The sequence below is a fragment of the Amblyraja radiata genome, chromosome 22 (genome assembly GCF_010909765.2).
Source record: "Amblyraja radiata isolate CabotCenter1 chromosome 22, sAmbRad1.1.pri, whole genome shotgun sequence".
NCBI classification, from domain to species: Eukaryota; Metazoa; Chordata; class Chondrichthyes; order Rajiformes; family Rajidae; genus Amblyraja; species Amblyraja radiata.
This window is the reverse complement of record NC_045977.1, coordinates 4,184,061-4,197,515: the sequence shown is the minus strand read 5'-3', so window position 1 is coordinate 4,197,515 and position 13,455 is coordinate 4,184,061. Positions and strand designations below refer to the sequence as shown.

The window sequence follows — 13,455 nt, the reverse complement described above, 5'->3', positions numbered from 1 at the left end:
ATTTGGCTTTTAGGAAGAAGGACAAAAAATTACTTGCCATCTAATAAATTTGTTATAACGCCTTGTATCACATCAATTGTCAAAACATTTTTCCGTCAATGAAATACTTTCAAAGGTATAGGAGAGAGAGCACATCAAATTGTCTCTGAATATTGCTTAATACAGATCAAGCTGTTGTGGAACTGTTGATTAAAAGTGTAGGAAAGTGCACTGGGGTAACAGCCAGTTCAAAATTGAGACATACATATTTTGGCACCTGAATTAACATTATTATCAAAGATGGCATTGCAGGCAATGCACTTTTCCCTTATTGTTTTACTTGAGTAGGCTGGATACAGATACAGGGTTACTGTTGGTAGCTGCTGGTTTATATTTGTGCTTCTTGCATTGACTGTACAGCTTGTTTTCATGAACTCTCGCAAGTCAATAACTTGTAAAGTGATTATATTGTATATGTTAACTGAAGAACAAAGCTTGTGGGCACTTTTGACTGAGTTCAAGGAGGGTCAGCAATTAATTAATTCCAAGTCAATTGTGTGGTGTACTTTTCACCAGTATTTATTTAATATTAATCTAGACCAAATGCTGGCACATACCTCTGGCACATGTCTTCCCTTGCCCATCACCCCCACCGTTGCTCTCATTCAGTGTATTAATTTTTTAAAAAGCCCTCGTTTTTTAATTTCAAATTCACAAAGAGTTTTGCCTTGTTGGTTATTTGATGCGTTGTACTTCCTGCTGTCCTTGGTTTTTGTTTTACTGCCTTAATGCTGCTATCTAGGCCTTCAACTCCACTTTCTGTAACCCTGTATATGAGCACTGGCTCGTTTTAACCTGAAAATATCATCTTAAAATCTGGTCCTGGTGGTATACCCGGCCGTGTTCTAAAAACCTGTGCGGACCAACTGGCGGGAGTTTTTACGGACATTTTCAATCTCTCACTTCTGAGGTCTGAGGTCCCCACCTGCTTTAAAAGGGCATCAATTATACCGGTGCCCAAGAAGAGTAAGGTGACATGCCTCAATGACTATCGACCAGTGGCACTAACGCCGGTGGTGATGAAGTGCTTTGAGAGGTTGATCATGGAGCAAATCAACTCCTACATCGACAAAAACCTGGACCCACTGCAGTTCGCGTACCGCCACAACAGATCAACGGTGGATGCGATCTCGCTGGCCCTCCACTCCGCACTGCACCACTTGGACAACAAAAACTCATATGTCAGGCTGTTATTCATTGATTACAGCTCGGCATTTAACACAATCATCCCCTCCAAACTGGTTACCAAACTCGCAGAACTGGGTCTCTGCGCATCCCTCTGCAACTGGATCCTCGACTTCCTCGTCCACAGACCACAGTCTGTTCGTATTGGTGGAAATGTGTCAGCCTCAATAACAATCAGCACGGGAGCACCTCAAGGCTGCGTGCTCAGCCCCCTGCTGTACTCACTCTATACCCATGACTGCGTAGCGAACCACAGTGCGAACTCCATCATCAAGTTCGCTGACGACACCACTATTGTGGGGCGTATCACTGATGGGGATGAGTCAGAGTACAGAAGAGAGATCGAGCAACTGTCCATATGGTGCCAGCGCAATAACCTGGCCCTCAACACCAGCAAAACCAAGGAACTGATTGTGGACTTTGGAAGGAGTAGGAGGGGGACCCACAGCCCCATTTATATCAACGGGTCGATGGTTGAAAGGGTCAAGAGCTTCAAATTCCTGGGCGTGCACATCTCTGAAGATCTTTCCTGGTCCGAGAACACTAATGCAATCATCAAAAAAGCACATCAGCGCCTCTACTTCCTGAGAAGATTACGGAGAGTCGGATTGTCAAGGAAGACTCTCTCTAACTTCTACAGGTGCACAGTGGAGAGCATGCTGACCGGTTGCATCGTGGCTTGGTTCGGCAATTTGAGCGCCCTGGAAAGGAAAAGACTACAAAAAGTAGTAAACACTGCCCAGTCCATCATCGGCTCTGACCTTCCTTCCATCGAGGGGATCTATCGCAGTCGCTGCCTCAAAAAGGCTGGCAGTATCATGAAAGACCCACACCATCCTGGCCACACACTCATCTCCCTGCTACCTTCAGGTAGAAGGTACAGGAGCCTGAAGACTGCAACAACCAGGTTCAGGAATAGTTACTTCCCCTCAGCCATCAGGCTATTAAACCTGGCTCGGACAAAACTCTGATTATTACCAACCACTTTCTGTTATTTGCACTATCAGTTTATTTATTCATGTGTGTATATATTTATATCATGGTATATGGACACATTTATCTGTTTTGTAGTAAATGCCTACTATTTTCTGTGTGCTTAAGCAAAGCAAGAATTTCATTGTCCTATACAGGGACACATGACAATAAACTAACTTGAACTTGAACTTGAACTATTTGTTTGGACCATGCTTTCATCCACTTTACCCTTCTTAACCTCTCTTCCCTTGTCCTATCTTACTCCACATCCTCTGTCACTCCATTTTCATTGTGCAAGTGTTTGTCTAATAAAGTGGCTACATTGGTGGAAGCCATTGCATAAAAATATGGGACAAATAAAATATAGAGTAAAAGAGACACGTGTAGTGAAGACCTGTTTGAGATTCAAATACATTGTAGTATATGTTATAGTGTAAAATCATATGCAATGTTCTTGGCCCCAAAGAACACAAAATACATTTTAACATAAACATCCACCACAGTGACTCCTCCAAATTTTGCCACATTCCTCACTGTGATGGAAGGCAAAATAAAAGTTCAATCTCTTTCCTTCTTTGCTCTCCCGCGGTCGGGGGCCTCGAGACTTCTGTTGATGGGACGATCTTGGCTCCCGTAGCCGGCAGTCGGGCCCTCCGCATCAGGGCGGTCAAGCTCCTGCATCGGGGGGATCTCAGCTCCCCCGCGCCGGGCGATCGGACCCTGGGTCAGGGCTAGTCGAACCTCCTGCGACTTTGGAGCTTCCCGACATCGGTCTCTACCCGAGACCGTGAGCCCCTCCATTTTGAAATCAGCAGGCTCCGATGGTAAGTCCACGGACCTGCGGTGGAGCTCAAAGTCAGTCTCGAGCAAGACTACCAGTTCCATGATGTTAGGCCGCAGAGCGACCAGAGATACGATCCGGAAAACAATTGCATCTCCAGCAAGGTAAGAGATTGAAACACGACCCCCCCCACTCCCCACATAAAACAAACTAGAGAACATTAACACAAACTTTTTAAAGCACACTAAAATTAACAAAACAGACAAAAAGACAGACAGACCGTTCGCTGATGGCGCCACCCGGTGGATGCAATTAAGACACAATTAAGATTTGTTCTTTTCCATTTTCCAGTTTTTGTTTGTTTTGTCCAGTGAATATACTATTTTCCAGCAGCTCACAATGATAATAAAACAGTCTCTGCAAAGTAATTTTCTTTCTTTTTTCAGCAACGTATGACTGATATTTTTCGGGAATTTACCTATATTATCTATTTTCTTCTGGTATTTATACAATTCATACTTTGCTGCATAACAGATCATCCTCCTCTCTTCTCTCAATATGTTCAGGATGCTGTGAGTATTACATTGATTTAAACAAAATTGACAGATATGTGGTTGCAGTGAGAGGGTTTATTATAATGAGAGTGCCTTGTTATCCTGTGATGGTCTAACAATCCAGAGACCTGAGATTAAATTTTGCTGTGGAATTTAGTTTTGGTTAATAATCTGTAAATTTTTGATAAATGTTAGCACCTAAAATGTAAAAGCCTGTTTGGTTTGCTGGTGTCCATCTAGGTCATCCTTTCCTGGTCAGGCATATAAATTATTCCTGACCCACCCATGTGCTTGACTCATTTATCATCAGTCGAGTCGAGAGTATTTAATTGTCATGTGTGCCAACAGTGGTATTCTTTATTGCTTACGACTGATATGCAAGTAATTGGGATATCACAGATATAATAAAGGCAATAATAACCACGATTGGGTGAAACTAGAGTGTTAATGCAACAAAAGACAGCGACCATAGGAGATCACAATTGCTGAGGTTAATTACATGTAGTGTTTGAGCCTGATGGTTGTTGGGAACTAGGTGTTCTTGAACCAGGTGGTCACAGTTTTCAAGCTCCTTTACCCCTTCCTGATTGTAGTAGTGAAGTGAGGGCGTGGCCTGGGTGCTGTGGTCCTTTGATATTGGATGCCTTTTTGAGACAGTTCCTCTTAGAGATCCCTTCGATGATGAGGAGTCAGGACTGGGCAATGACTTCCACCCTCTGTAATCTCCTTCATTCCTGGGTGTTCAAGATGTCAAACCAGGCCATGATGCAACCAGTCATTATGCTCTCCACCGCACACATGGATTATTTGTTGACATACTGAATCTCCTCAATCTTATAAGGAAGGACAGGCATTGATGAACATTCTTTGTGAAGGCATTGACGTGCTGGGCTTGGTTCAGATTTGCAGATATGCACACCCAGGAACTGGAAGCTATCGACTCCACTGCTGTCCTGTCGGTGAAGACTGGTTTGTGAAACCCTGTCTTTTCCCTCCTAAAGTGAACAATCCGATCCTTGGTCTTCTGTTGAGTGCATGACTGTTTTTCTGGAACCATTCAATAATCTTATCAATTACTCTCCTGTACTCTATCTGATCATTACCCATTATTCGGCCAACTATGGTGTTATTGTCAGTGAAATTAAAGATGGGTTTGAAGCTATGTTCGGTTGTACAGCCAAGGGTTTAGAGGGAGAAGAGAAGGGGCACTGAACACACATCCTTGATGGTCCTGTGTTGATGGTTATCATTTCAAAGGGATTAGGGATGCTGTCCTTGGCCTTAAAAAGTGTGGTAATGTGGGAAAATGTTTCCCTTAGCTGAGTATTTATTACAGGATATGGGATATTTATTCCAGGATATGGGATGTGACTATTAGGACTAAGATAAATGTTTCTATACTGTGGGTGGTGACGCTGTGGAATTCTCTACAGAGACAAGTATTTTAAATAGACTTCAAGGCATCATTAAATACGGGGGGAGTGCTGCCAATGAGATAAAGGGTCAACCACGATTGTATTGTCAGAACAGAAGGGCCAAATGGCCGTCTGATCTTATTATTACAATCTGACGGAAAACAACATTCACTTATTTTAATATCTAGCTAGATGCATTGTATGTTGTTGCTGCACATCTGGGGAACTTATACCATTGTTAAGTTTCAGGATATTAACTTTTGAACAGTTTCAATGCATTGAATGTTTCAGGTTGATTTTTGTTGCTGAAACTAATTTTTTTCCTGTTTAAATCTAGAAACTTTGTCCTGAGCTAACTGCTTCATTCCTGTCAAAGTTAACCTTCTGGTGGTTTACAGGGTATGTTGTATTTTGGGTCTCTTCTTGAAATGAATGTTTTAAAATGTTTTCCAAATAAAGTAGAAACCAGTAATATGTAACATGCATGTTTTTCTTTAAAGTTAAATAGGGGCTGGAAAATAACAGTGAAAGTTGTTTAATGTTTGACGTGTCAGAGGTCCAACTTAACCAGCAACCTCTTCTTCCTTGTTTGAAATGTCACAAAAATTCTTGTATTGGATCTTTATTCTTTAAACAATTGTTAGATATTACTCAAAGTAAAAATTCCGCTGTCAGTAGTATACTTGTGTATTGCACAGAAAATACCTTTATTAAACTGTTCTTCATAACTGCCATGGGAAATTCACATGAAAATGAATCCTTGTATCTATTGTTCATTTTGCTCATTGGACATTGGTCTTGGGGTTAACCGAAACTAAAGAGGGAGAAAACCAACTGTTTAATACTAGTCTGAAAATGCCCAGTATTTGTTCTAACCTCAATTCCAGCCTTTCCTCTTATCTCTGCAGTTCCTTCATTAGAGGCCAATTAAACTGTAATTAAATATTTGTTATGATTTGTCAAGCTCCCCATTGTTAACCTTAGTAGATGGGAGCATATCGAGCAAGACATGCCTTCTGAACAGCACATCAGCTCGTGTAGTTCATTAAATGTTGCAAGAAATTAAATTGTTAATGCATGTATTTGAGGCCAAAATTTAAAGAAAGTGTATGTTTTTTGCACGTGGACATAATGTGCCCTTTGAAGATCAATCTTTGTTTTGTGTCGAGACCGTTCAGACAAGACCCGAAACGTCACCCATTCCTTCTCTCCAGAGGTGCTGCCTGTCCCGCTGAGTTATGGCAATGAAGTATATTTTCTTCATGCCTTGGTCATGCACCTCCTCAATTCGCACACCATTTATTTTGTTTTATTTTGGAAATTAGATCCATTCTTATAAAAAAAAAAGTTATTTGAAAGACTGGGAAGTTTTTTATGGGTAATTATCTTTTCCACTGTTATTAAAATTGTTGTATGTACAGGGCTGTGTATTTTGAGATGCTTGCACTGTAGAGCTGATGACTATTTCTTATCACCATATACATTGTTTGGGTTCATGTGCTTCTAAAGCCACATTTGCTCCACTGCAAAAGTTGATTGCCTCTTGTTATTTTTATTACAAATATGACAGTGGTGAAGATGAAAATACAGGTTTGTGCACCAGATCCAATACAGGACCGTTGTAGATAAAGCAGATATTATTTATTACTGTGTGTCTTAAGATGAAATAGTCTTGATCTTTTATAATTATATTATATAATATATTATTTATCAATTATATTTACACGTCATCTGGTGCTAAATGAACTTTTTTAGCAGATATTTTTTTTCACAATTTAACTTTATTGGATTTGATTTTTTAAGTCAGTTGAGTTGGATAATTGTCTCCAATCTGAACTTTGCCTTCAAGCAAAAGAAACACATAATTTTGCAAAATATATCACTATCGGTGGAGTATGTGCACTTTTTTATAGGCTGAAATAATCTAGTAAAATTGTGGCTGGGTTTAAATTAACAGCAAATAAGGCATATTGATATTTCTTTGCATGTTTGTCATATTTGTCCCCGCCGCGAACACAGCAGCCCCCGTCCACGAACAATGGTAAACTCGATGTCCAATGATCTGCAAAATCCATTTTTGAAATACAACTTAAGATTTATAAATGTTATTTTGTTGGAAGCTAATGCTAATCCTATAATTGGATTTTTTGGAGGACTTTGTCACTTTTGTAATTTAGCTCTGTCAACAGTTGGAATCTTTGCTATTGTTCAATAACTTTTAAGCAAACTAAAAAAACAGCCATTTAAATGTTTTTTCTTGCATTCTTTCTTCAGAATGACAGTTTTGGGATATAAGCGACCATTGCAGACAGAAGATTTGTGGTCTTTAAATACGAAGGATAAATCTAAAATTATTGTACCACATCTGGTTGAAGAATGGGAAAAGGAAAGTTCCAAGATAACAAAGTAGGGGGAATATTTATAAATATTGTTCATAGCAAATCCTTTCACAGATTTTTAAAATCTATAAATTGTACTATTTATCAGAATGCTCAACTGACCTTTTTTTTAACTTTAAAGGCCAAAGGAGATAATGTATTCTCCAAAAAAATCGAGAAATTCAGTCAAAGAGGAACAGGAGAATGCTGATGAAGCACAAGTATTGATTTTGAAGAAGAAAGGGAATTTGAAGCCTTCATTACTCAAAGCACTTTGTAAAGTTTTTGGGCCATATTTTATGATAAGCTTCCTCTATAAAGTGATCCATGACTTGCTAATGTTTGCAAGTCCTGAAATTTTAAAGTGAGTAACAATTACGTTGAAAAAATAGCCATTAAATAAAAATAATTCTGTTCCTTGCAGCACAATTAGAGGTATATACCCATTTTACCTATTACCTGCCACACTTTGTTTTGCCCCTTCTCTCTTCCAGCTTTCTTTCCACCCTTACAATAGGTATGAAGAAAGGTCCCAACGTCACCTTTCCATGTTCTCCAGGGATACTGCCTGACCTACTGACTTACTCTAGCACTTGGCTTCTTTTTTTGTAAACCAGCATATGCAGTTCCTTGTTTCTACAATTATAGATCTTGTAGTATATAGTCCAATCTAATATATTTAATTCCACATGCATTTTTGTCACAGTTGTGGAAAGCTAATTTTATCTTTCATTAATAAATGATACTGCACTGTTAAAATTTCAATCTAAAATTTACCAGCACAGCTTCAGAAAGAAGCAATATTGTTTACTTCCCCTCAAATGCACAATAGTGATTTTGTTGTCAAGTAGCAAATTATTCTTGTAGCTACAAGATGTTAGTGTCAAAGCCGAAAGTAGTATCTCAGTTCAAAGTGTGGCAGGATATAAAGTGGCTGGAGCTGTGAAAATAAGGAGTTTTAAAGGAAATTTTAAAGGCTGTGAAAGAAGTTGAACGATCATTTGAGGTTGGGAAACTTATGTATTTTTTGTCGAAAAGATGAATAGCTTACATTCTTGAAAATGTTGAAGGTATGAGAGTATTAAAATCAGGAATTTTAATAGGACAAAAGTTTGAATATCAAATTTTATTTCTGCACAGTTGATATGAAAAATGGAGAACAGGAATTGTTATCTGTATGGAAATAAGTGGTTCTGGTGTTGCAGAGGAACTGGAGTCAGGATTGAACATAAAGTCTATGCGGCATCTGATATTTGTTTTGCCTGATGGTCAGATATAGGGATTGAAATTAATTAGTTTGTGCAGTAATAAGAGAACAAAAATTAAAATTTATTTTGATCACTGTAATGTTCATATAAAATCCATGACGTGCAATGTGTTTTTTAAAAACAAAATCCCAAATTTCTTGTGTGTAATCACATTTATTTACTGTGAAGCAAGGCAGCAAATGTTGGTGTATGGTTTCCATGTTTTATCTGAAAAAACATAGCATTATTTATTTTTCTTCTGTTAACAGGTTGCTTTTGCAGTTTATAAATAATGATAAAGCTCCAGCCTGGCAAGGCTACTTTTATGCTTTCCTTCTATTTATATGCGCATTGATACAGACCCTCTTCCTCCATCAATATTTCCAAATATGCTTTGTCACTGGAATGAGATTAAAAACTGCGATTATCGGAGCAGTTTATAGAAAGGTATGATTTCATTTTGGTAACCATTTAGTATAACACACCATGAAAAGTTAGCCATAACATATTGTTTTTGAAGTTTCTTATGTTTAAAGGCAAAGATGTGGAAATATGGACAGACCTCAGACCACAATCAGCCCGTTAATGTGCTCGGACGAAGTGCGTAGTTACTAGTCGGAATTATGCTCAATGAAGCATTCACATATTATTTGTGCTTCAAATAAAATCACAAACTAAACATATTCACCAATCAAGACATGATATATACCTCAATGACATGCAGCAAAATTATAATACAGTATCTCAACCCTTTTTACACATTGCAATTAATGCATTTTTTATTATTTCTTTCCACTTCCAAACAAAAATGTGGTTGGATTATTCAGCGTATGATCAACATGTCAATAAATCCTGGACCATGATAACATATATGCTTAACCATGCACACTACAGGTTGATGTAAGCATGTTTTCTGTGAAGGACCGAAAATTATCATGACATGGACATAGCATGGGTCGTTATTGCCATAGGTACAGAAACACTCTCGCTTCCAACATAATTTATCCACAACAAAATATACAGGTTGCAAGGAATTTTCTAAAGGCATTTTATGATAATAGCTATTAAAACTGACTATACCCATCTGACAGGTTAGACATTACACTAACTAACAAGAGATGGCCAAAGGACATAAATGCAGCAAATGTTCTTTTGGTAATATATTTAAAGGTGTCAAGACGCCACATTACCGGACATTCAGATTAGATGTATGTGTTGTGAACAGCAATGAAGATACCGAGTTTGTAAGCAACAAATTAAAAAAAAATTGTTGATAACCGCTTTTACCATCATTCCCACTTCAGAATTAACGTTAACATTTCAACAGAAATATCTCCTGACCAAATGTGATGTATATGACTGACTAGAAGTAAAAGCTGGATAAATCCAATGTATAGTTGTGAATGTTGCTCATTAAATAACTACAGTACTGATACTCCATATTAAGAGCATTGATTTGCCGTTAAAATGAAGTCTGTAATAACGTGTCAATGGTAGCAGTGACAATCGAACACTGCGGTTTTAATGTTTTACGTGTTCACAATTTAATTAATCCATCTATATGGATTAAAACAAATAATAACATTGGGAATTAAAACACAGTTGATTGCATTCCGTTATCAAACATAGTCAATATTCGCTCTGAAGACATTTCCAGCACAATACAGTCGGGAAGGGGTGTGTGAATCAGTGCAGGATGGATAGATGGCGTGGGGGGGGGGGGGGGGGTGTGAGAAGGCAATCGGTGCGGAATGGATGGATTGAGGCAGGGGAATTAGTGCGTGTTGGTTGGAGTAGGTAAAATTGTGAGGGGAGAGCGCGGGGATGACAGTGGGGTTGAATGGGGGAGATCTGTGCAGGATGCATGGGGGGAAGCAGTGCAGGATGAAGGGGTGGCGCAGTGCAGGATGGATGGGAAAGGGGGTCAGTACAGGATCAATTGGAGGACCAGTGTAGGATTGATGGGGAGTGGCAGGAGAATCAATGCGAGGTGGATAGGGAGATCAGTGCAGGATGAATAGATGGGGGGGGGGGGGGGGAGTAGATGAGGAGGGAAGCACACGAGATGTCAGTGATGACTGAAAAGAGGCAGGAATGGGGATCACTGCGGGATGGAGAGGAGGGGTCTCAGGATAAGGGGGGCGTAAAAGAGAGAGAGGAAAAGGCAGAGGAGGTGGGAAGGAAGGTCGGCGCTCCTCGGACAACACCGGCATCATCGCTATCAAAATATGGAGGGGACCGGGGGACACAATATCTTGGCGGCCGCGCGCGCATGCGCTCACTCACACATGCGCGGGGCTTCGGAGGCCCTGTGAACGGTAATTTCAGCTCAATCCAGCGCTAAATGCAGCTCAACTCTGCCTGTCTCACCTGGTCATGCCTGGACTGATGACATATTTCCCGTAAATCCAGGCAGGGATAACCTGGCGGGACAGGCAGAGTTGAGCTGGGTTTAGCGCTGCTTTTCTGCGCTGGCTGTGGGTACCGCTCCCGTCTGACTCCCGACGTCTCTGGCCACCCTCGGGCGTGGGGGGGGGCTCTCGGGTGGGGACCTCTCAAAACAGGTGGGGATGTGACCCCCACTTTCTCCCCCCCCCCCCACGGGATCTCCGTCCCTGCCTGTCCATCGCCAAGTGCCGCCGCCAAAGGGGGAGGAAGTTGGGATCTCCTCGCCACCGCCTTCCCTTCTCCGCCAACCAACAGGAAGGTGCGGGGCCGAGCAGTGCAGATGCCTTAGACGGCGGAAGGAGGCCACCCTCCTGCCTCCCTCCCTCCCTCCTCCCAGACTCGGCGTGTGGGAGGGTTTGTTTTGAAAGCGCCGTTGGCGGAGTGGCAGGCAGAGCCCGCTAACAGGGCAGGGGGCGGGAGGAAGAGGAGATGGAGTTGCCGTTGCTGCTGCTGTTCGGGGCACGTCATTCGCTCCGACCGTCCGTCACGCCACACTTAGTATCTTTCCCACGCATTACAGCCGTCGCCGACACAAAACATCACGTTCCTTTTCTCCAGAGATGCTGCCTGACCCGCTGAGTTATTCCAGTTTTATGTGTCTATCTTCGGTATCAACCAGAATCTGCGTGCCCAGCTGGGCAAAATGACTCGGTGTTTAGGTTGCCTGGCAGCACTTTGGGTGGTCAGTGGCACCTGGGCAACCGCTAATTTCGAGCCCTGAGCAGTGGGTACAATCACATGGTTAAAAGCAATTTGGATAGGTACATGATTAGAAGAGGTTTAAAATGATATGGACCAAACACAGGCAAATGTTAGTAGCTTAGATTAACAACTTTGTCGGTATGGACAACTTGGGCCAAAAGTTTTGTTTCAATGCTTGATAATTCTTTCACTGTTTTTCACTAAGGCCCTTGTTATTTCGAATGCTGCAAGAAAAACATCCACAGTTGGCGAAATTGTAAATTTGATGTCAGTAGATGCACAAAAGTTCATGGATTTGATAACCTACTTAAATATGGTTTGGTCTGCGCCTCTTCAAGTTATCCTCGCAATGTACTTCTTGTGGCAGGTAATTTAATATATAAAACTCTTTTACCCTCAACTCATCAAGTGGTTCATATTTTTACTGTCAGCTGGTTCATATTTTTGGATTGGTTATTCTTGTCCATTTCTTGTGTCAAGAGGCTACTTACAAATGACCAGCTTATCTTTATTTGCTGTTGTGGGTAAGAACTTCTTACTAAATCATCTTCCAGGCTCTAAATTTGTTTTTCCGTTAAACGTCTGTGGAAGGGCATTCACCCTCTTCAAAAGCCTAAGCAACTTTGATATAATGTAAGTTTGGTTGGAATTGTATTGCTTGCCATCCAACGCTATCGTAAGTGGCTTCTCGTAAATCCCAGTTATTTTTTGTTGTTGTCTCATTTCACTGTTGTCAGTTTCCTTTGTTGCTATTACCCTGATTATAAAGTCTAAGCAAGTCTACTCTTGTGAGTTAGGTGCTGATAGGTATTGATTGATGAATTGGTGAAACCTTTCCAATTATTCCTTTTGTTTAGGTTAGCTAAGATCTATTTATCTGCTTGGTCATCCATGAAAGTTGATGGTAATCTCCAACTATTTAACACAAACATTTTCAATTTGCTTTGCTTTGCATAATTAGAGCATGGTATTGAATTATTTACCATCTCAAAATTAATCTGCTGTGAAGTCAAATGAGGCTGGCCTACAGAAAAAAGGATGGGAGCAGGAGAGGAGCTACTGAGAAGGTGTGTGAAAATGGATCGATGTGCATATGCTGAGCCTGAGAAGGAAGCCGGATACAAGCAGAATAAATGAGAAGCAAGTCTATGGAAAGTGATATTGGGAATGAGTCTTGTTAGAAATTGATGGTGATTCTTCCAAACTAGCATGATGCATTAAATGGAAGGATATTGAGTGGTGTGGATGAATTGTGATCTTGGAATGTATGTTCATAGATCCTTAAAATAACTGGATTTGTCACTGGTTACAAAGGCATATTTGATGCTTTATTGTTAGAGGTATGGAGCAAGGAAGTTATGTTGGAAATGTAGGCTACATTCAAGAAATAACAAACATTGTACACTGTGCTTCTGCTAACCAGAAGATGTGATTGTAGTAGAGAAGGTGCAGAAGAAATATGGGGGAACAGCCAGGTGCGGAACATTTTTAGATGGGCTAGAATATGTGCAGTTATCCACTTTGGTGCAAGCAACAGAAAAGGGGAATACTTGTTAAAAGGTGAGATTGGGTTGTGTTGATGTTCAGATGGATATAAATTGCTGGAGGCCAATAGGCGAGTGAGTAAGAGGGATATTTGAATACATGACTAAGGAAGGTAGATAAAAATGTTATCTACCTTCGATTTTTCCAGCAACTGCAGTTCCTTCTTAAACATGACTAAGGAAAGTG

At 40.5% G+C, this 13,455-nt stretch overlaps 1 protein-coding gene across 1 annotated transcript in view; it reads left to right on the top strand.

Moving 5' to 3' along the window:
* Nucleotides 1–13,455, top strand: part of abcc1 (ATP binding cassette subfamily C member 1) — a 169,038-nt gene that overhangs the window by 65,512 nt on the left and 90,071 nt on the right. Inside the window, exons 6-11 of the mRNA XM_033040273.1 lie at nucleotides 3,427–3,552; nucleotides 5,287–5,348; nucleotides 7,224–7,355; nucleotides 7,470–7,691; nucleotides 8,844–9,021; nucleotides 11,930–12,091. Coding sequence (XP_032896164.1) covers nucleotides 3,427–3,552; nucleotides 5,287–5,348; nucleotides 7,224–7,355; nucleotides 7,470–7,691; nucleotides 8,844–9,021; nucleotides 11,930–12,091 — 882 coding nt within the window. The remainder of the gene's footprint in view (nucleotides 1–3,426; nucleotides 3,553–5,286; nucleotides 5,349–7,223; nucleotides 7,356–7,469; nucleotides 7,692–8,843; nucleotides 9,022–11,929; nucleotides 12,092–13,455) is intronic.